Source organism: Peromyscus leucopus, chromosome 13 (genome assembly GCF_004664715.2).
Source record: "Peromyscus leucopus breed LL Stock chromosome 13, UCI_PerLeu_2.1, whole genome shotgun sequence".
In the NCBI taxonomy this organism is placed as follows: domain Eukaryota; kingdom Metazoa; phylum Chordata; class Mammalia; order Rodentia; family Cricetidae; genus Peromyscus; species Peromyscus leucopus.
In genome coordinates, this window is record NC_051074.1 from 3,920,022 (window position 1) to 3,943,314 (window position 23,293).

The 23,293-nt window shown below is 42.2% G+C and overlaps 1 protein-coding gene across 6 annotated transcripts in view; it reads left to right on the forward strand.

Moving 5' to 3' along the window:
* Positions 1 to 650: 650 nt before the first annotated feature.
* The window catches only part of Gigyf2 (GRB10 interacting GYF protein 2), a 126,806-nt gene continuing 104,163 nt past the window's right edge, over positions 651 to 23,293 (forward strand). For all 6 annotated transcript variants that reach the window (XM_037210055.1, XM_028876258.2, XM_037210056.1 and 3 more), the window contains exons 1-3: positions 651 to 734; positions 8,053 to 8,117; positions 22,988 to 23,070. In XM_037210055.1, the coding sequence (XP_037065950.1) occupies positions 23,030 to 23,070 (41 nt within the window). In that variant the 5' untranslated portion in view covers positions 651 to 734; positions 8,053 to 8,117; positions 22,988 to 23,029. The remainder of the gene's footprint in view (positions 735 to 8,052; positions 8,118 to 22,987; positions 23,071 to 23,293) is intronic.

Consider the following 23,293-nt stretch of genomic DNA (forward strand, 5'->3'; position numbering starts at 1 on the left):
GTATAGTATGTCCAGCTAAATACGAGTTCCAGAAAGACAGCAGATAATTTCCTGTCTTCTGTATTGCTGGGTTTCCTACCCGTTATCTAGCAACCCTAAAATGGGAGTGCAATATATAAAGGGATTGTAGGCTCGCGCGTAGTGGGAGTCAGAACTTTAAAACCCTCCCCAGCTGTCACATTCCAATACTCCAAAATGAATTCCCATTTCTACCAGAAAGGAAACTGCTTTGGATTTCAGCCTCACCCCTTGCTCCACGAAGGACAAACTGGCCGGAAAATGCTAGACCAAAAGCTATGGAAAAGTTCTAGCTTGGAAAACCAGCTCCTAAGTGATGTGGAGATTTCTGTACTGCAAAGGGGGGCTGGATTGGGTGCACTGGACAGTGAGTCACAGGGCCCCTGGCTGGGCTCCAGCTCGGGACAGCGGCTCCACTCTACGACGGGCAGGCGCTTCAGTCAAAGGCCCCAGTGCGCGCCTGCGCGGCCGCTGCTCCGCCCTCTCCCAGCCCGGCATCCGGGTCTCGGGAAGGGGCGTGCCCGGCCGGAGGGGCGGTCCGCAGAGGAAGGGAAAGATGTCGTGGGAAGCTGGGGCGCAGGGAGGCGATGTGGGCGGGGCGGGGGGCGGGGCGGCGCGCGGGGTCACGTGACGTGCGTGGCGACGTGTCGGCCATCTTGTGTTGTTGAGGCTGAGGATTGACTTGGGTTCTGAGAGACTCCTGTCCCGGACCGCAGGTAACCAGTGGCTCGGTGTGTCTCCCCTGCCCGCGGCCATCCCGCGCCCGGGGCCCGCTGCAGCTCCCCGAGCCGCCGTGGCCTGGCGCCCACCGTCGCGTCCCCGCCATGCCGGCCCGAGCCGGCCGCATGGACACACTCCGGGCTGCCCTGCAGCGGCTGCGGCCGGCTGGGGGCGTCAGACGTGTGGACAGGGCAGGTGCGGGGTCGGCAGGATCCTCTTCCCAGTGCGGGGGCCGCTGCGGGCCGGGGCGCGTTCCGGCCGAGGGCAGCCCCCTGCCTCGGCCCCTGTGGCACCGCGGGGGGAAGCCGAGGAGAGGAGGCGGGAGGCGGGGTGGGCAGTGTCAGGCCGGAGGGCTCGCCTTCCGCTGCCCGCTCCTCGGGGCCGGCCGCCCGCCCGCCCGCCCGCGCAGCCTCGGGGTGGCCCGGCCAACAGCTGCTGCGAGCCGACAGCTGCTCCTGCCGGCGCTCCTGCCCGCACCTGCCCCGGGGAGGTGCGCCCTTGCCTGCCCCACCGAGCATCTGGACTGGGGAAGACTGCTTCCGCGGCCGGAGGAGCGGTCTGGAGCAGGCCCCGGGCGAGGTGGAGTCATGATCTGATCCTGGGGCTGAGAGGCTTGGGAAAGTAGAGCCCGGGGCAGCTCCGGGCCCCCGAATGTTCGCACCGGGTTGAAATGGGCAAGCAGTTTCCCACGAAGCACTCTTGAACACTTCAGTTTTGTAGCTGAAATATCAGTCAGTCAAGTGAGCAGGGAAGGGAGGGTATGAAGTATGAAAGAAGCAGGTTGTGTGACCGCGTTTGGGAAGCAGTAACGTGGCTTTGCATTTATCTAGCACTGTCTCCCCTCACCTCCCGTTTTCTTGAAAGTCAAAGCACTTAAACACACCTAGTGGCTATATTAGGAAGGTAAGAAGTCCACCATAACTTAAGAAATTAAGGGACTTGAATCCGTGAAGGCTTCCTACCATATACCTTGGATTATAGGTAGTTTTGGCTCAGACTATAGTCTTCTGTAGTTTCTCTCAACAATAACTTCATGATAAAATTTATCCTCCCTTTTGTAGGTTAATTTTCATCCTTTTGATTTTGTGGCTCTGACCAGCAGATATTGCCCATTTTGGTTAGTACACATACTTTGTCCTCATTTAATGATGTTTTCCTAGTGTAGCAGCTTTGGAATTGCTTAAACTGGGATGTATACTTTATTGTCACATTAGAAGACACTAGAAAAACACTTAGAAGTGACACGGACCTGAAAAAATATCACCAACATTGAGGAGTTAACATAGATAATGTTAGTGATTTGCTAGAAAGGAAATGACCATACCTTGTTTGGTATTTGACAGAGACTTTAGGGTTTTGTGGCTGGAGAAGAAGGGACTATTTACTATTTGCTGCCGGTCATTCTTTTTTGGACATACTTCAAGTACTTACTTCAATGATGTATGCTGAGAACAAAAATTTCTGTTGTTGTGGAGCTCATTTCTAAACATCTAAACACTTAAGTAAAAATATGCAAATGTTTCCTGATGTAATGATGGGGCTACATCCCTTAACCTGATTGAAAGTTGAAAATACTGTAAGCTGAAAATGCATTTAATACAGTCAGCCTACTGCCCATTCTAAAAGCAAAGTCTCCAGTAGAATCTTATTTCCCTCTCATGATTGTATTGCTAGATTGTGATATTGTGGCTCTCTTACTAGCCAGCAATGCTAGGGAGTATTGTACCACGTATTGCTAACTCAGGAAGAAATCAAAATTTGAGGAATGATTTCCACTGAGCCCATATTGTTTTACATCATAGTAAAGTGGAAAATCATAAGTCAAACAGTTCTGTGCAGGGACCATCTGTATAATGTAGGAGTAATTGATGTTGAAAAAAAAATGAGATAGGGAGACAGGGTAATAGTTGTGGGAAGGGTTAGTTTTTAAATTTAGTCCCTTGAGGGGACTTTATAGGTAAGCTCAAATTTGAGGAAACACCTTATAGGTAGAAGGCAGGGTGCTTCAGCCTAAGGCAAAAAGGGCAAAAACTCCAAGTCAAAGACAAAACTTAGATGGGACCTATCAAGGGCGTACTGGGAAGAGCACAGGACTGTCTAGTCTGGAAAGACTGGAGTGAGGAAGAAACTGAGCAATGTGTCTACACATTTGATAGATGTCTACACATCTAATCCACATTGATTAGATGGATCATTCAGTGTTCTGGAATCTTTTCTTTTTCCATGTGACTTTGGTTTTTTTTCTTTTTTAAATTTATTTTTGTGTATTGGTGTTTTCTCTGCATATATGTTTGTGTGAGGGCATTGGATCCTGGAGTTACAGACAGTTGAGAGCTGCCATGTTGGTACTGGGAATTGAACCTGGGTCCTCTGGAAGACCTGGTGCTCTTAGCTGCTGAGCCATCTCTCCAGGCCCTCCTCCTTGTGACTTTGACTCTCTCTCTCTCTCTCTCTCTCTCTCTCTCTCTCTCTCTCTCTCTCTCTCTCTCTCTCTCTGTGTGTGTGTGTGTGTGTGTTGTGTGTGTGTGTGTGTGTATGGGAGAGACAGACAGAGACACTGACACTGTGTAACCCAGACTGGCCTCAAACTTGCTATTCTCCTGTCTCAGTCTTCTAAGTGATGAGTTCTATGGAAAATCTTAGGAAAATCAGATTCTGTAGACTTAAGCCAAGATCCTTCCCTCCCATTCTTTTGGAAAACTCAGGATGTTCATATGTTTCAGGGAATTCTAATGAATTGTTTTAAAAGTAAGTTTTTAGATGTGATTGGTGTTAGGCTGCCTGAACATACTTTTCAGTAGTAATGGCCTTTAAGGAAGGGTATCCCAGCTTCTTGACTGGCTAAGTAGGAACATGCAAGCTCAGGGATTACCTGGTAACTTGATGAGACACTAAGACTCAAAAAAGCCAGAAGATAGCTCAGTGGTAGACCACTTCATGCCTGATGACTAGGTTCAGTATTCAGAACTCAAAACAAAAAAGAATTGGAAATTTTAGAATATTTGGAAATGTAGGGAAATGAGGAATTGCCCTTGGACACTAGTGATTAAGGAATATAATCAAATGAATTAGTATATTCACTCAAATTATCCGTAAGTGGTTAATAAGAAGTGTCTTGTAATTCTCTATAGCCCTGCCTGTTTTTACCTGGCTCAGGAACCCTCTCCCCTAATATGTATGGGTATCCCTTACATGATTTTGTTATGTAGAATGTTACCTGTTTTTCCTTTTTTACCTTTCAGACTAACTCTCAAATTGATTCTGCTTAATAGACTAGTGAATTTTTTTCCTGGGGGCCTTTCAGTTTATTTTTTATATTCATAAATGGCTGATTTAATCTTTCATTTTTATTTACCTGATAAATGTAGTATTTTGCCTTTTGAAGCATTTTTTTTTTTTTTTTGGCTGATGGATTACCTGTATGAAAAATAATTTATAGTAGATTTGCCTCAAAGTCCCATGAAGCTAGGAATTTCAAGGTCAGAGTATGAATGGAGTTTTGCAGCTCAAGAGGACATAGTGATGGTGGTGCTGAGGTGGTGTTTTCAGTAATTACATCACATCGTGTTCCCATGCTGAATCTTTGAAATGACATTTCCAAATTACAATGTCTCTGATGTCATATCAGTTTATTTGTTCTCATGACTCTGCATTTTAATACTCTGTACATGTATTTTCTTCTTGTTGACCTTCACAAGGGAAGATATGTTGATAGTAATTGCTGTCTGGGAAGACCTTTTTAGGTGGAAAGATAAATTTTATTCCTGGCTTTTCTAAAAGATCTATGGTTTGTACCATTTAAAAAACACTTGACTTTTTTTTTTTTTTCTTCAGTTCTTCGTTAGTTCCTCCTTACTAAATTTAATGTACTTTCTGTTTTATTCTATAGTGGACCAGTCTCATAGGTTGAATCTACAATTTATATGATGTTAATCTACGTATATTAGAGGCAAGTTAAATGTCTCATTTTCCTTCAATAGTTTGAATTTTCTTAATGTTGGTTGTTCATTCTTGTAAAAGACTGAACCTATTTTAAAAATTTCCCCTTGATCTGCATTAGCATTTTTAAAAAATACGCGCGCGCGCGCGAGCGATTGAATGCCTCTGGAGGTCAGTGACAACTTGTGGAAGTTGGTTTTCCCTACCCCTGTGTGGGGTCCAGGAATTAAGCTCAGGTTACCAGGCTTGGCACCAGTGCCTTGGCTCCTTGAGCCATCTGCGGTCCCCTTATTAGTGTTTTCTGGTGGTGCTTTAGAGTTGCCATGAAGAATTATATCTCTAAAATATAAACCATTTTTTTATTTTGTAAGTTTACTTTCTTTTGTTTAAAAAATATTTGAGTTTTGTCTTGGAGATTAGAGGACAACTTTGTTATTGGCTCTTCCCTTCCAACATACACGCCACTGGAGTTGGAACCCAGGTCATTAGGCTTAAGGGCAAGTGCCCGTACCCACTGAACTGTCTGATAGGCTTCCTCATCCCTGCCCCCCATCCTCCCCTAACAGGAGGCCTTGTAGACCAAACCAGCCTTGAACTATGTAGCTGAGGATGACCTTGAATCTCTTGATCCTCCTGCCTCCATCAGAGTGATATTGTTACTAGCCTGTGCTCTCACCCTATCTCCCCATGGAGTGCTGGGAATCAAACCCAGAGCCTCATGCACGTCAAACAAGTATTCTTCATTGAGTTAATTATATATATCTTCAGCCCCAGAACTTAGTATTATTGACTAGATTATTATTACTTTTGAACTTTGTCGTTTGCATATGAATAAGAAATACACTAATTTCATAGGAATATAAAATGATACGTACCATTGTTGACTTGCCTTTAATTTTGTGTGAGGTAGGGAGAAAAGGGAAGAAATTTGAAAAGAAAAAAAATATTCCTTTAGGTCACCAAACTTAATTTTATAAAAATGTTTTCCAACCAGCCATAGTGGTACAGTCAGTAATCCCAGGACTTGGGCAGTGGAGGCTAGAGGATTAGGAGCTCAAGGTCATCCTCTGCTAAATAGTGAGTTGGAGGTCAGCCTGGGCTACAGGAAAGACTGTCCCAAAAACAAGAAAACAAAACTGCTTTTAAAGTTACCTCTCTAGAGTAAGGAACACAATTATTATTTTTTCTTGTTAATTAAGTTGTTTTATTTTTTATTTTTTTATTTTATTTTATTTTTTTAAAGATTTATTTATTTATTATGTATACAGCATGTATGACTGCAGGCCAGAAGAGGGCATCAGATCTCGTTTACAGATGGTTGTGAGCCACCATGTGGTTGCTGGGAATTGAACTCAGGACCTCTGGAAGAACAGTCAGTGCTCTTAACCTTTGAGCCATGTCTCCAGCCCAATTAAAATGTTTTATTAACTTGAGTTTAGGAGATAACTTGGAGTTTATGTTCTTAAGTCTGTAGGAGTTTGTTGTATACTCTGGTTCTACTCCCTATTCCTTCCCCTGTTAAAAAATGCAGAGTTTATAGGGCTGAAGTAATGGCTCAGCAGCTAAGAGCACTTGCTGTTCTTGAGGAGGACCTCAAGTCCAGCAGCTCACCGGCCAGCTCCAAGGAGGTTAGGCACTCTTCTTCTGCCCTCCTCAGTTACCCTCCCCTATGTTATAAATAATAAATAGATAAATAATGAAGAACCTTAAATGTAGATTTCTAAGGCTTTTATTGGATAAACTTTAGGACATTGTCCCTTCTTTTTTTTTTTTTTTTTTTTTTTTTTTTTTTTTTTTTTTTTTTTGGTTTTCGAGACAGGGTTTCTCTGTGTAGCTTTGCGCCTTTCCTGGAGCTCACTTTGTAGCCCAGGCTGGCCTCGAACTCACAGAGATCCGCCTGGCTCTGCCTCCCGAGTGCTGGGATTAAAGGCGTGCGCCACCAACGCCCGGCTGTTTTTGTTTTTCGAGACAGGGTTTCTCTGTGTAGCTTTGCGCCTTTCCTGGCACTCACTTGGTAGTCCAGGCTGGCCTCAAACTCACAGAGATCCGCCTGCCTCTGCCTCCCGAGTGCTGGGATTAAAGGCGTGCGCCACCACCGCCCGGCAAACTTTAGGACATTGTAACATGCCTATTTTTTGCAGAATTAAAAGTGGAATGGGTTTTCTCAAGTTGTTTTCTTACAGCTAATACAATTGTCAGCTTATTTATTTTAATTAAAAATTGCTATTTTTTAAATTTTATGTGTAGGGGTGTTTTGCTTGCATGTATTTCTGTGTACCATGTGCATGTCTGGTGCCTGCAGAGGCCAGAAGAGGATATTGGAGATGGTTGTAAGTTGACATGTGCATGCTAGGAATTGAACCTGGTTCCTCTGGAAAAGCAGCCAGTACTCTTAACTACTAAGCTATCTACCTCTCTAGCCCTTTGAGACAAGATTTTGCGTGTAGTTCAGGCACACTTCAGTGCCATGACCCTCTTGCCTCGGCCTCTTCAGTGTCGGGATTACAGGTATGTGCCACCATGCCTGGTCTTTTTTGGACAGCATTCTTCTTATCATTTGATTTTAGCTAAGAAACTGCTTCAAGTGTTGCTTCAGAGACTTTTTAGAACTGCATATCCACTTGTGGGTTTTAAGTTTCTGCCTCAACACAGCATTAAAAGCAGGCTATAGGCCAGGCAACAGTGATAGATGCCTTTAATACCAGCACTTAGGAGGCAGAGGTAGGTAGGTGGATTTCTATGAATTTGCTAAGACTACATAGTTGAGACCCTGTCTCAGAACCAGCAGGTTATGTGTTAGCAGCTGAAGATACTGCGACTTTACTTGTTGGGCGTTTTGGTGACAGGCTGAGATTATTTGCACAGGAGTCCCATTGCTCTGCTGCTGCTGCTTTTTCCTTTCCTTTCATCAGATGTTCTGGAAAAGTCAGTACTGCTGACTGTAAAGCAGTTTTGAGTAGAAACCCCACGTTAGTCACTCCCTTGAGTCCCCAAGTGGTCATTGTCACTAAACTACTTAGGACTTTTGTTTAAGATTTGTACTTTTCCATTGCTCTGTAGAACTAGTGAGGTTCTCTAGATGTGAAGGACTCTTTTTTTTTTTTTTTTCTGAGACAATCTTGCTATACAGTCTAGGTCTTGAATCCCTGTGTTCAAGTAATCTCTTTCCCTCAGCTGTCTGAGTATGCCAGGCACATGCTACTGTGCTAGGCAGAGGGTCTGATTTACAAATATACCAGATGTTCCTAGTATTTTAATCAGGCTTGGAAACTATTTCCTATAAAATATATTCTTGAGAAAAACTTGCTTTTTAAAGTTTTTAAGGTTTAGTGAGATTGCTAGATGATTTACATGATTACTTTTTATTATTTACAGTGTTAAAAAGACCTGAAAACGTTTGCTGAAACGTCCTGCCGTGAGATAGCAGAACTTTTGAACAGGTAAGTTTGAAGAAAGTTGAGAGTTTATGCCGATAGTCCTCTGTCCCATAAGGGTTCAAACGAGGGCCTTGTGTATGCTAGGTAAGTGCTCTACCACTGACCTTTATCCATAGTCCCAAGAAGAGTTGACTTTTGCTTTTAGGTTTTGGTTTTTGTTTTTTTTTTTTTGTCCCATTATTTCTTCTGAGGTTACAGATAGTGAGAAGAAACTTCTGATACCTTTCAGATTCCTTTTGAATCAGAATAACAGACCCTTTCTGGATTGGTCATAGTGTGACTTTATGTTTTAAACTATTGTATATATTTTTTTTTGATGATGAGCAGAAAGAGCAGTGTTTTGAGGGCAAATGTGCTGAGAGGCCAAGGTATTTTCAAAGAACCCAAGAGTTGTTGCTTCAGGAGGGACTTGAGCCAGAAATTGGGAAGCATTTGGGAGTTGTGGTGTCTGGAGTGTACTTTCTCCCAGTTGGTTGTGCGTATCCTCTCTTCTGTTCTGTCTTAGTTGTGCTTCTCTAGTCAGGCCTATTCTTCAACAAATAGGTAGAAGAAAATGACTGCTTTTTCCTGGGGTCACAGATAAACTTAAGCTCCAGTACCACAACAAACTCATAACTAGCTCAGAGTTCTAGGCCTATGAAGGAAATAATGGATTGCGTTTGATTTGTTTTTCATTTAGTTGTGGTAAGGGTTGGGCTCTAGAAGAACAAATATAGTGAGCTGAAAGTCTTCCATTTGCCTCCAAGTCTGGTGTTAGATCTCGAGAGTGTAGAGTGGTAGCTCTTGAGGGCAGGACTGGTGGTAGATCTCAGGAGCGTAGAGTGGTAGCTCTTGTAGGGTTGACTCCAATGGAAACTTTTAGACGTTTTTTTTCTTCTAGCATTCTAGAACAGTTTTCATATGTCTTGCTCTTTAGTTTCAACTTAGATGTCTTGAAGATATAACCTATATGCATCTATTTTGGAGAATGAGGCCCAATAATTCTTACCATGCATCAATGTTGGAACCTTCTAGTTCATTAAAAAAATTTTTTTTAATTAAAAAATTACATTTATTATGTTGTATATGTATGTGAGTATGTGTGTGGGAGTGAATGCCATGGCACTTGTGTGGCGGTCAGAGGAAAAATTTCAGGAATTGGGTCTCTCTTTTGACCATATTATGTCCAGGTCATGAACCCTGGTCATCAGGCTTGGCAACAAGGACCTTTTCTGGCTGAGCTATCTTGCTAGCCCCAATTAAAATTTCTAGATTTGGGGGTGAGGAAGCTCAGGTTAAAGATTTAAACAGGTGACTTTAGTTTGTGGAAAAATTCATTATTGGTTGTTTTTATAAATTTTAATTGTTGGTACTTTTTATAGTATTAAGCAACTCATGAAACTGTAGGATCTGAGGGTTCAGAATTCATACAGGATCTTCATGTTATTAACAGATGTTAGTAGCACCAGGCCAACCAGGACTACGTAGAGAGACCCCATCTGCCAAAGACAAAGAAAAGACACAAGAATAGAGAGTGTAGTAACAGAGACTTGGGGTTGGAGAGGATGAGTGACATAGTATACACTTTGGAGATTATATAGTTCTGTACTCTAGAATTATTAGGAAATTTGGAAGTAAGTTTGTTGTTTGTAATACGGTGTTGGGGTCTAACCCAGGGCATTGGGTATGCCTAAGCACATGATTAATTACTGAGCTACATCCTTTGCTCCTTAAGTAAACTCTGTATCTGTATGTGTGAGACAGGGTCTCACTGTATAACCCAGGCTAGCTTTGAATTTACAGTTCCCCTTCCTCTGCCTCCTGAGTGTTGGAATTCTAGGCATGCACTACCACACTTGGCTTTAAACTTTATTTGGGGATAGAGTCTCTTGTAGCCGAGGCTGGCCTCAAATTTGCTATGTAGCTGAGACTGGCTTTAAACTCCCAGTCCTCCTGACTCTACTTCGCAAGTGTTGTGGTTACAGATGTGTGCCATTGGAAACTTTATAGTCTTTGATTCCCTTTATTTATTTTTATTTTATTTGTATGTCTTTGAAGACAGGATCGAATGATACAGCCTTTACTGGCCTTGAACTCAACTATGTAGAATTGCAGACGGGCCTGGACCTCATGAGTGATCTTCTTGCCTTTGCCCACAAATGTTGGAATTAACAGACATGTGCCATTATGCCCAGTTTGTGGCAACTTTTCTCAATGGAACATTTTGAAGTTTTATTCATTTCTTTTCTTTTTTTTTTTTGTAGTTTATATATTTGTTGACTTTTAATTTTCAATAATTTTTTTTTTTAATAGCTGGACATGGTGGTTATACACTTTTAATCCCAGCACTTGGGAGGCAGAGGCAGTTCAGTCTCTGAGTTCGAGGTCAGCCTGGTCTACATAGTGAGATCCTGTCTCGAGAAAAAGCAAACAAAATTATTATATTCACACACACACACACACACACACACAGAGAGAGAGAGAGAGATACATACACACATACACACGCATGCATGCACAGATAGATGATTATAATCCTTTTTACATTTAGTATGTTTGTACATGTGTCTGTATCATGTGTGTGTATCAGTCTGTGGTCAGAGGCGAGGACAACTTTTGGTAGTTGGTTCTTTTTCCTTCATGTGGATCCCAGGGTTTGAACTGAAGATTGTAAGTGTAGCAGCAAGTGCTTTTACCTGCCGAGTCATCTCTCCAGTCCTTATATCTAGATTTTTTGATGTAAAGCCTAGGGATTACTAATAAAAGTTGATACATTTATGTAACAATAGTTTATAGATCTGGCTTCTTCTGTACTTTATTCTGGCTGAAGATGCTTTGGTGTGTGTGTGTGTGTGTGTGTGTGTGCGCACGCGCGCATGCACAGATATATGTTTACTTGTGTTTTCATGCATGTGGAGGCCAGAGGTTGACATTAGGTAGCTTCTTCAGTTGTTTTCTACTGTTATTTTTTGAGATCTCACTAAACCTGGAGCTCACCAATTTGGCTAGACTGGCATATTATAGGTGCATCCAGTCCACCTGACTTTTTCTGTGGATACTGGACTCCAGGCAGGTCTTTGTGGTTGCCTAGTTTTTGTTTTTTTATTTCAGGGCTAAGGACCGAACTCAGGGCCTTGTGCTTACTAGGCAAGCGTTCTACCACTGAGCTAAATCCCCAACCCCGATTTATTTGTTTTTATTTTTATGTGTATGAATATTTGCTTGCATGTATATATGTGCACAGCACATGTGCCTGGTACCTGAAGAAGCCAGAAGAGGGCATGTAGGCTGCTATGTAGGTGCTGGGAACAGAACCTGAGTTCTCTACAAGAGCAACAAAAGCCATCTCTCCAGCTCCATGACCACCATTTAAAGTATCTTTTTGTTTTTGTTCTTGAAAACTAGGTCACACTATGTATCCATGTTGAAAATTGCTGTATAGCCCAGTCTGGCCTCAAACTCATAATTCTGCTTTACCCCCATTAGTTTATTGTCATATCCAGTTTTAAAACTCCACCTTTATAATTTTGGATAGGCGTGTTACTGGGTTCTGTTTATAGACCTTTAATTTTTTTTTAGCTCCCCCTCCCACCATACATATATGTTTGTGGATGTGTGTGCAGCAGGACAGAGGAAAACTTGAGAGAGTTGATTCTCTCCTCCCACCCTGTGGGTCCCAGGGAATGAACTCTGGTCATCAGGTTTGGTGGCAGGTACCTTTCCATGCTAAACTATCTTGAAGCCTACCTTCCCCCTTTGTGGCTCCTCACTCCCATTTCTTAATTATTTTATATTTCTTTACTTTTATTGTATGAATGTTCGCCGTGCGTGCGTGCGTGCGTGCGTGCGTGCGTGCGTGCGTGCGTGTGTGTGTGTGTGTGTGTGTGTCTCTCCTTGTGGAGGTTAGAAGAGGGTATTAGATCTTCTGGAACAGGAGTTACAGATGGCTGTGAGCCACTGTGTGGGTGCTAGAAATCAAACCCTGGTACTCGTAAGAGTAGCTGGTGTTCTTAACCACTGAGCTTCTCTCCAGCCTCCAACTCGGCAAGTTCTTAAATGTTGCTTTGTGCCAGGTGCTGACTGGAACCTTACTGACCTGTTCTGAGGCTTAGAGTCCAGTGAGAGAGGTGTTCAGACAGCCCCAGCGAATCTTTTCAGTATATGAAGTCTGTCTGTTTTGGAGAAAGTTAATTTTATTTTAAAGATTTATTTCTTTTATGCGTACATAAATGTTTTGCTGTGTGTATTTCTGTGTAACGTATGCATGCAGTGCCAAAGAGGCCAGAAGAGGCTGTTGGAAATCCCCTGGAACTGGATGGTTGTGTGCAGCCATGTGGGTGCTGGGAATTGAATCCTTTGGAAGAGCAGCCAGTATTCTTTAATTGCTGAGCCAACTCTCCAGCCTGAGATAGTTTGATTATTATTAGGCCACATTGATCTTTTATGCCCCTTGATAAGCTTTCCAAGGTGTGTGTGTGTGTGTGTGTGTGTGTGTGCTGTGTTTGTGTGTTTTAATTTATTTTTGGAGGCAGAATTTTGCTATGTAACCCTGGCTGACCTGGAACTCAATGTGTAGCCTTGGCTGACAGGAAGCGTACTGGTAGACCAGACTGTCCTTGAACCTGCTGAGCTCCTCCTGCCCCTTTGAATACTGAGATTATAGATGTGTATCGTCATGTCTGGCTGTTTGTTTTACAGTTTTTTTTATGTTTTCCTTTTTCTCTGAGATGTATGCTAATTTTGCAGTGCTGGGCATTAAACTCAGGGCTTTGGACATGCTAGGCAAGCACTTTACCATTGCCCAGTCTCCAGTCCATTTTGATTTTAAGACCTGCCTTAGTCTGATTCTGTTGCAGTAGTAATGCTCAGGTGTGTGCCACAATTTATTTGGCTCTTGTTTTGGCCTGGGAAGTTCAAGAGCGTGGTGCCAGCATCTGTGTAGGCTTTTATTTAAGCCGCACCATCCCATGGTAGAAGGCAAGGGGAAGAGGGAGGGGCTTAACTTGCTTTTATAATGACCCACATTAGTGAGGACTAACCACATCCCTGGTTAATGGCATTAATCTGTTATGGAGAGCAGAGCCCTTTTTACTTAATCACCTGTTGTGACTGTTGTGTTGGGGAAATTTCCAGCACATGAACTTTGGAGAATGTATTCAAACTGTAGCAATCAGGCTATATTTACTTCCAAACGCCATTGAAGAACCCAACAAAATCTCTCAGTTTTCCTTGTAGTCTCTTGTGTTCTCTTTGGAAAAAATGAGCCGGGCGGTGGTGGCGCACGCCTTTAATCCCAGCACTCGGGGAGGTAGAGGCAGGGGGATCTCTGAGTTCGAGGCCAGCCTGGGCTACAGAGTGAGTTCCAGGAAAGGTGCAAAGCTACACAGAGAAACCCTGTCTCGAAAAACCAAAAAAAGAAAAAGAAAAAGAAAATAACCCAACTCTGATAATCATATTTGTCTGTTGCTATTCTTTTTTTTCAAATTAAAATAATCTTCCTGGGGGCGGGGAGCAGTTTAGTTGATCTCACAACACTTGAGTAGTGTCTTTCTTGATGATACTGGTTTGCAGAAGAAGTTTATGCTTTATTTTATTTCCTATTTCATCAAACAGATTAAAACATATACACAGTAGTTTTTTTTTTTTCTGATTTGTCAAATACGGCATTCTTAAAAAAAAGGGTGCTGTTTCACCTTTTACGATCCATGCTGCTGGCAGTGAAGAATAGACTTGCTGCTGGTATAGTTGGTGGTTACTGATGTGAATGTTGTCACAGTGTCAGCAGTAGTCCCCCTTATTGTATGGTTTGTACAAGTGCTGGCACAGAGTAGAAGGCAAGTGATATTTTAACATTACTGTGGTGGTATTGTGTTTCCCCAAAATATTGTGCACCCTAATAAACTTATCTGGGGTCAGAGAACAGAACAGCCACTAGATATAGAGGCCAGAAAGTGGTGGCGCACACGCCTTTAATCCTATCACTTGGGAGGCAGAAATCCATCCGGATCTCTGTGAGTTCAAAGCCACACTGGAAACAGCCAGGCATGGTGACACATGCCTTTAATGTCAAGAAGTGATGGCAGGAAGCAGAAAGGTGTATGTATAAGGTGTGAAAACCAGGAACTAGCCTGGTTAAGCTTTTAGGCTTCTAGCAACAGTTCAGCTGAGATTCATTCTGGATGAGGACTCAGAGACTTCCAGTCTGAGGAAACAGGACCAGCTGAGGAATTGGCAAGGTGAGGTGGCTATGGCTTGTTCTGCTTCTTTGATCTTCCAGCATTTACCCCAATACCTGGCTCCAGGTTTGTTTTTATTAATAAGATCTTCTAACGATTCATGCTACAGGAAATAGTTTTGACATTACCAATATTCAGTGTTAAAATTTACACATTTACCTGAACTTTAATTTTGCTGGCCCCCTCTTTTTGAGACAGGGTCACATGTATTCTAGGCTTGCCTTGAATTTCTACTTTCTGAGTGCCAGGATTTCATGTATGCTTTAGTTACTGTGTGATGCTAGGAATTGAATCCAGGGTTTCATACATGAAAGGTAAGCTGTAGGCACTCTACCAACTAAGCTGCATCTCTAGCCTTTTACACTGAATTCTTAAAAATGATTTAAAATTTGTTTGAATGGTAATACACATATTGTTGGTGTTTAAATTTTGTTGTTGCTAGGGATTGAACCCAGGGCCTTACACAAGCTAAGCATGCTATTATCATAGGTTACAACATGTAGTCTTCATTGAAGGTCTTTTAGGGCTGAGTAGGTACAGATTTGTGGAAGTTATGATATAAGTTACAATTCCTTTAAAAATAGTCTCCAGCACTATTCAACAGAACTTGTGCTATGATGGATTGTCCTTCAGTCACTATTGACCAGTACAGTAGCTATACACAGTATGTCTATTGAGCTTGGAGATGTGGCTAGTGTGATTAAGGAACTTTTATGTATTTACTTAATAGTAGTTAGTAGTTCAGGCTTGTCTGGAACTTGATGTATGGCCTGGGTTGGCCTCAAACTTACAGCAATCTATTTGCATCTACCTCTCAAGTGCTAAGATGTTGGAGAGAATATGTTAATCACACTTTATTTTTAAATTAAAAAAAAACAAAAAAAACAAAAAAAAACATCTGGAGCTCCGGGTGGTGGTGGTGGTGGTGGTGGTGGTGGTGGTGGTGGTGGTGGTGTGGTGGTGCAGGTGCACGCCTTTAATCCCAGCATTCGGGAGGCAGAGGCAGGAGGATCTCTGTGAGTTCAAGGCCAGCCTGGTCAGTATTTAAAAACATAAGTTGTTTAAAGCATTGTTTGTTCATGATGGCAAAACACTTGAAACTACCTGTTTTATAAACATTATATAACTTTCAAAACCATGACTTGGAGCTTAAGAGATGGCTCAGTGATGAAGAGCACTGTTGCTCTTGCAGAGGATCCAAGGTCAGTTTCCAGCTCTTACTCACATGGTGGCTCACAAACATCTGTAACTCCAGTTCCAGGAGATCTAACCCTCTCTCTGTCCTCTTTGGACACCAGGCATGTCTGTGATACACATACATACATGTAGGCAAAACATTCATACACAAAAAATAAAATAATTAAGTCTGAAACTTTTTTTTTTTGGTTTTTGGTTTTTCGAGACAGGGTTTCTCTGTGTAGCTTTGCACCTTTCCTGGAACTCACTTGGTAGCCCAGGCTGGCCTCGAACTCACAGAGATCCACCTGGCTCTGTCTCCCAAGTGCTGGGATTAAAGGCGTGCGCCACCACCGCCCGGCCTGAAACTTTTTTTAAAGGATTAAAAACAAAATTCTGGCTTAATTGTATCTATGTTAGAAATATGTCCATTCAGCTGTACTGAATGTTTCAAAATAGAGGATAGAATGGGGTTTTCTTTGGAGACACCGTCCCATGTAACCCAGGATATTCTCCAACTTGCTGTGTAGCCGAGGATGACCTTGAACTTCTGATCTTCTGCCTCTGTCTCCAGTGCTAGGGATTGCAGCGTGTCCCATTGTGCCATTTTTGAGACACCAAGGATAGAACAGGGCACATTCCAGGTTCGACATCCCCAGACTTAGAGTGTAATGTAGTTTGTGGGAATTAATAGCTAGTCCCCCCTTCCCATTTCATATAGGTGAACATAAAAAGAGGTATGGAGGGACACTTTGTAAATTTTTTTTTTTTTTTTTTTTTTTTTTTCGAGACAGGGTTTCTCTGTATAGCTTTGTGCCTTTCCTGGGACTCACTTGGTAGCCCAGGCTGGCCTCAAACTCACAGAGATCCGCCTGGCTCTGCCTCCCGAGTGCTGGGATTAAAGGCGTGCGCCTCCACTGCCCGGCCACTTTGTAAATTTTTAACATGTCAGGTGAGAGTAATCATTGACTTACTGGAAATTATTATGTTGTGGATATGGTGAACATGATGACAGTTGTATTTCCAGAGGAGAAAGCTAGAGATGAAATCGAGTTAGGTAAAAGAAGCTGTGAGTTGCAGATGTCTAGTCATATGGTCTTTCTCTACCTGTAACCTCTAGCACAGTGTATATACTGAGACATTTGCTTGCTCCCCACCCACCCAGGTTTTTTTATTTTTTTACAGAGCCTTATGTAGCTTAAACTGGCCTCCAACTCACTGTGTAGCTGAGGCTGACTTTGACCTCTTGATCCTTCCCCTGCCTTTTCCCTGAGAAGCCATAAGAGAGTGTCTAATTCTGCCGAACTGGAGTTACAGGCAGGTGGGTGCTGGGACTCAGACTTGGGTCTGCTATAGGAGCAGGATGCTTCTATTGCTGAGCCATCCTTGCAGCTTTGCAGATTAGATTTCTACAAATATTAGTATTTTGGAGATAGACTCTGGCTACATAGTGCAGACTATGTACTAACTATCTTTGAATACATTTCTTCCTTTGCTTTTGTAGTGTACACGCACTACCATATCTAGCTTAGGAATTTTCTTATAGTTAGATATGAGTTAAAAGAATTCAGACTATTGAAAGGATATAAGAAGACTCTTTAAGAGTTAGCAGTAGTTGAGAAAATGCCTAGGTGAAGGATTGCAAAGTGGAAGCAGTTTCACATGATTGGCTTTTTCAGTGTGATTAACCAGTAAACTTTCAAAACAGTGGTGTACCTTTATCAGTTGCTCCCTGCTTTGAGGTAGGTGTATTTAATTGATTTAGAATGATAAACAGTAATACTAGAGAAAAAAATCAAGTTTGTAATTTGGGGCAGTGTGGGTTGGTCCTTTCTCCCAAGCTCCCTTTCCCAGGCCATTTAGAAATTTGTTTCCATTTCCTCTGTGCCCTTTTTGCCACTGCACACTTTGAGCAGAGTTCTATCCACAGGGACTTGGTAGAGACAGCACTCAGAGTTTACAGTTCAATAAGACATGGATATTCTGGGGGAAGATTAGGAAGGGAGAAACAGAAAAGTTTGGATCAAAATAGTAGTACCAGATAGTACTAGTCACGGAGGAAAAATGAACTGGTTTCAAGAGAAGGCAATCTAGAGAGGAGCTTGGCCAAGCAGAGTCAGCTTCAGATCCCAAGTTTATAAATTCAGAGCTGTTTCCTAAAGGTCAGGAGACTTGGGATTTGAATTGGCTAGGTGGGGTTTGAAATGATGCCCTTGGGTGTGTGGTGGTGCCTGCAGAGCAGACTGATCTCTATGAGTTTGAGGCTAGCCTGTCTACAGAGTAAGTTCTTCAAGGCACACCCCCCCAAAAAAAAAAAATAAAAGAAAGGGGAGAAAAAGATGGGAAGACTATTCTCATTCCAGCACCCAGCTCTAGCTTTAGAAGACTGTTCAGAGATAAGGTGTAATTTCCATTTCAACTAATTTATAATTCAGAGGAACTGTGTAAGACAGTCCCTCCAGAACTTAGAAGACCATTAAACTTGCTCTATTAAATTGATTGGGAAGGAGCAATCTAGGGTCTGGAACTCAGGATTGAGTAAGGTGCTTAGTGCTTAAGTTAGATTTCCTCTTTTAATTCATAAGGAAAAGGAGCAGAGCACTCTTCTGTTTGTGCTCTTGAGAATTAAATTGCTTGGGTTGTTCTTAGAGTTCTCTAGAAGTGTTTGCACCAGGACATAATTCTAGGGAACCATATTATAATTAGTAGCTGGGTTCAAGCTTTGGGGCATTTGATGTTTGTGAGGTTTTGCAGTACCTATAGTCAGGATGATCAAATGTACTGGAACAGGAATTTCCTGCTCAGTAATTTGTTCCCTAGATGCTCCCTATGTCTAGGGGCTTCTCTTAACAGTTTAAAGACTGCTGTCTGGAGCTGCGTCCATACCCAACCCAAGGGGCTCTGTTTTTATCTTCTGTGTTAATAGCACATGGGAAGTTTGGTGCTTTGACAACCTGTGTGGTCATATGTGATGACCTTGTAATAAGTTAAAGAGGAAAATAAATTGCTAAGAGATTTTTATACTTTTCATAGATACCAAGTAATTTCATTTGTAATCAGAATCTGTAGCTAGAGTTTTCCTGCCTTGCCCACAGTCAGGACAAATCTGTTACCCTCCAGTCCCACAGCCGCTCAGACTCAACCAAGTAAACACAGAGACTTATATTGCTTACAAACTGTATGGCCGTGGCAGGCTTCTTGCTAACTGTTCTTATATGTTATATTAATCCATTTCCATAAATCTATACCTTGCCACGTGGCTCGTGGCTTACCAGCATCTTTTCATGCGGTTTGTCATGGCGGCGGCTGGCAGTGACTCCTTCCACCTTCCTGTTCTTTCTTTTCTCCTCTCTGTTAGTCCCGCCTATACTTCCTGCCTAGCCACTGGCCAATCAGTGTTTTATTTATTGACCAATCAGAGCAATTTGACATACAGACCATCCCACAGCAAGAATCTACTTGCCTTATAAATACATTCTAGTTCAAACCTTGACATGCTTTAGAAATTTAGATCCACTTTGCAGTAGTCAGAGGTCCCCTTAAAGTTCATTTGAAAGCTTTAGGGTAGGTAGAGTTTGAAATAGCAGTTTAAAAAGACCTAAGATTAAAAAAAATAATAATAATAATAACAACAACAACAACAACAGTATGACTTTAATTCCAGCACTTGGGAGACAGAGGCAGGTGGATCTCTGTGAGTTCAAGGCCAGCCTGGTTTACATAGTGAATTCCAGGACAGCCAGGATTGTGTAGAGACCTGTCTGAGAAAACAAATTAACAAAACAAACAAGCGTTTGTGTGTGGTTACCTGTGGAGGCCAGAAGAGGGCATCAGATCCCCTGAAATAGGAGTTACAGACAGTTGTGAGCCACCGTGTGGGTGCTGGGAACCGAACCTGTGTCCTCTGCAAGAACAGCAAGTGTTCTTAAGCACTGAGTCATCTCTCCAGCCTCTAAATGTTTTGTATGACAAAAAAAATCTTTACTTGATGCAGTCCATATAGCTGTATTTGGTAACCAGGTGGTTTGACATACCTGTACAAAACATACTGAACTGATGATGGCAGTAAGGTAACAGGGCTGTATTCAGAATACTTGTTTTAACAGTTTTCTTGGTCTTACCTAATTACTTAATTTGGGATGTACTGTGAGTTTATTTATTTATTTATTTATTTATTTATTTATTTATTTATTTTTTGTTTTTTTTTTTGGAAACAGGTTTTCTCTGTATAGCATTGCGCCTTTTCCTGGAACTCATTTTGTAGACCAGGCTGGCCTCGAACTCACAGAGATCCACCTGCTTCTGCCTCCCAAGTGCTGGGATTAAAGGCATACATCACTACTGCCTGGCTCATACTGTGAGTTTAATTGGCTCTAATGTACATACCCTTTGTGAAGCTTTTAACATTATGCATTATTTAGAAGAAAACATGCTAGCTGGATGTGTTGGTACACATTTGTAATGTCAGTACTCAGGAGGCAAAGTTTGTGTCTAGCCTGGACTACATGGTCAGTCCTTGTTTCAAAAAACAAATAAAAGAAATGATAATCTTAGGAAGTCTGGCACAGAATTTTCATATTTTGTATTTTTTTTTTAAAAAGAGTTCTTTTAGAAAATAAAAAGAGTTCTTTTAGAAAATTTGGGAGATGGTTCAGTGGTTAAAGTTTTTGCCATGCGAGCATGAGGACTCGAGTCTGGATCCTCAGAACCCATATAACTGCCAGGTGGGAGTGGCAGTTTGCCTGTAATTCTAGCCTCCATTGAGTCTGGCTAGGGAGACAGCAATGCTGGTGATCTCTGGGTTTGATTGAAAGACTGCTGCAATAAATAAGGTGGAATATAAAAATCAAGGATGATTCCTAATACCATCTTTGGGCCTCCACAGGCACAGGCACCCATGCATCCCCATACATGAACACATGCAAGTTCAAGTGCACACACCACAGGAAAATTGAAAAAGAAAAAAAAAATCTCTTCATTAAGGGAGTTTTTTTCGTGTCGTCCCCCCCTTACCCCCAGACAGGGTTTCTCTGTGTAGCTTTGGAGCCTGTCTTGTCCTGGAACTCACTCTGTAGATCAGGCTGGCCTCGAACCCACAGAGATCCGCCTGGCTCTGCCTTACAGTGCTGGGATTAAAGGCATGTGCCATTGCCGCCTGGCTCATTAAGGGGTGTTAATAGATTTTTATTACACGGTGCATCATTTTGTGTACCTGTTAAAAGAAAAAGGGGCTAGAGAATTGACTCAGTTGGTAAAGCACTTACCATGTAAGCATTGGGGCCCAGGTTTGATCCCCTAGAGCCATCATCCAAAATGTGGGTACAGTGCACATGTCTATGATTTAAGCACTGGGAGGCAGAAATAGGAGGATCCCTGAACCTTGCTGGCCAGCTGATCTAACCAACTCGGCCAGCTCCAGCTTCAGTGAGAGACTTTGTCCCCAAAAGTAAAGTGGAGAGTGATTGAAGAATGTACCTGATAGCCACCTGTGGTCTTTATATACACATATGTAAGAAGACAGTAGTCTCCCACTCTTTTCTTTTTCCTAGCTGTGTGACAGTAGTGATTCACTCAGAACGACTACTATTTATTAGACAGAGTGTCTCTTTTAATTCAGGTTGACCTTGAACTCAGATCCTCTTGCCTTAGTCCCCAAGTGTTGGGATTACAAGTGTGTTAGGATTACAAATGTTCTGGAACTACAGATGTGTACATGCCTGGTTCCACTATTATCAGTTTAAAATTTAGCCATTTGGTGCTTGTGACAACTTTAAAAACAATACAAGCAGTTTAGTCTTTAAAATTTTTTTTGGCATATTTGGTATATACTTACATGTGTCCTGTGTACACTTGTGTGTTCTATGTGCACATGTATGCATATGAGTATGAAGGCCAGAGGTGAATGAATGCTTGGTGTCTTAGTTGTTTTTCACTTTATTTTTTTGTGACTGAACCTCTAGCTTACTGGTTTGGATTGACTGGCTGTCCAGCAAGTCTCAGGGATCTTCCTGTCTCTGCACTTTTAAAACATGTCCATTTAGCAAAACAGTAAGTAGTAATAGGTTCTTCCCTAGGGCTTAGGACGTTCTGGACCATGGGCTTCTGACCAAGTTCGTAGACTAGGCATGGATTCCTCTCTTTGAGCAAATCTAGTCAGAAAGTGGCTAGTTACCTCCATTACTTTCTTGCCACTATTGTACTAGTGAGCACATTACCCCTGGCAGCTTGGTGTTACAGCACTCAGGCCTCACTGCTGGGTGAGTCCATGATGCTTCCTCCTGCACAGCACCTTCCAGCACTGTGGAAATCTCAGGTCAGTTCCACCTTGATTTTCTTATGTCCTACAACCAAAGTATGTTGTGACTTTAGTCATAGGGTGTTACCATCTTGTCCCGGTAGGTAACCAAGAGCAATGGCAATGACCTCTCTCATTTTGGGGGCCTTCCTGACCACTGATGTTTTCATTTAATAACCCATTTCTTCTGGGGAAACACTGTCTACTCACTCAGGGTTATCTGTGTTCAACACCCCTCCCCCCTTTTCAAAATTGCACTTTTAGATTAGTTTACAGAGTAGTGGGTTTCTATAAGCATTTTCATGCATCCTTTGTTTGGGTCACCACCCTCCACTCTTGTCTTCATCCCCATTAAACTTATATTTGCTCGTCATTGTCGCCTTTTTGGAGACAGTTCTTACATACCAACCATAATGCTGGTTGTTCTGGAACTCATCGTTAGTCCAGGCTGGCCTAGAACTGTCAGAAATTCACCTGCCTCTGCCTCTTGAGTGCTTGGATTAAAGATGTTTGCCACTGTGCCCAACGTTTAATTATTATTATGTTTTTAAACGAGACTTTTCCCCCTTCCTGTAACTGAACTCAGTTGGTATGCTCCATAACACAAGTATCTGGGGCTTGAGGTATAGGCCATTGAGCCTGGTCATTCTTTAACCCTGTTGAACACTTTAAGGCAGCTATGTGTAACCATTTGGATTGTGCAGTTTCAAGTATAAGCAGTAAACCATAATAACCTCAACTTGTGTTTGCTTTCTCTCTTTCCTACTTCCTGCCTCCCTCCCCCTTTCCCTCTTTCCCTTCCTGCTTACTCCATCTTCTTTCCTTTTTCTTACTTTTTTCTATTTCCTATAACGAATTTGGATTTACCTCTCCAATGACAGTCACGTCACTACCTACTGTCCCAGCGCTGTTTTGCTTCCTTTGTGTTATCATAAGATCATTTTGAAGACATTTTTAGTGGTAGTTAGAACGAAATTGGGCCTTGCTTTGTAGATCAGGCTGGTCTCGAACTCACAGAGATCCGCCTGCCTCTGCCTTCTAGTGCTGGGATTAAAGGTGTGCGCCACCACCGCCTGGCTTCTTGGGAGATTATAAGCAGATCATACATTGTCTAGCTCTGTGTTCTGACCTGGTATTCTTCACTTTTTGTTGACATTGTCTGAAAAAGATGTGTTTCTATTTAACAGGTTTTTCCACATACAAAAATCTTTTTAAAAATACGGAGAAGAATGGCAGCAGAAACCCAGACACTAAACTTTGGGCCTGAATGGTGAGTTTAGTCTTGTCCTATTTGGGATTAAATGACATAATCTACTAGTATGATATATACAGATGCTGGGCAGCATATAAATATACATATTTCTGAGATTTTGTTTCATGTGTATAGTTTTAAAATGTGACTAGCTTATAGTAACTTATATTTGGAAAAGGCTAGCATTCTCTAATTGAATTTTATCGTGGTTTGGTTAGGTATTGATAATAAAGCTAAAACT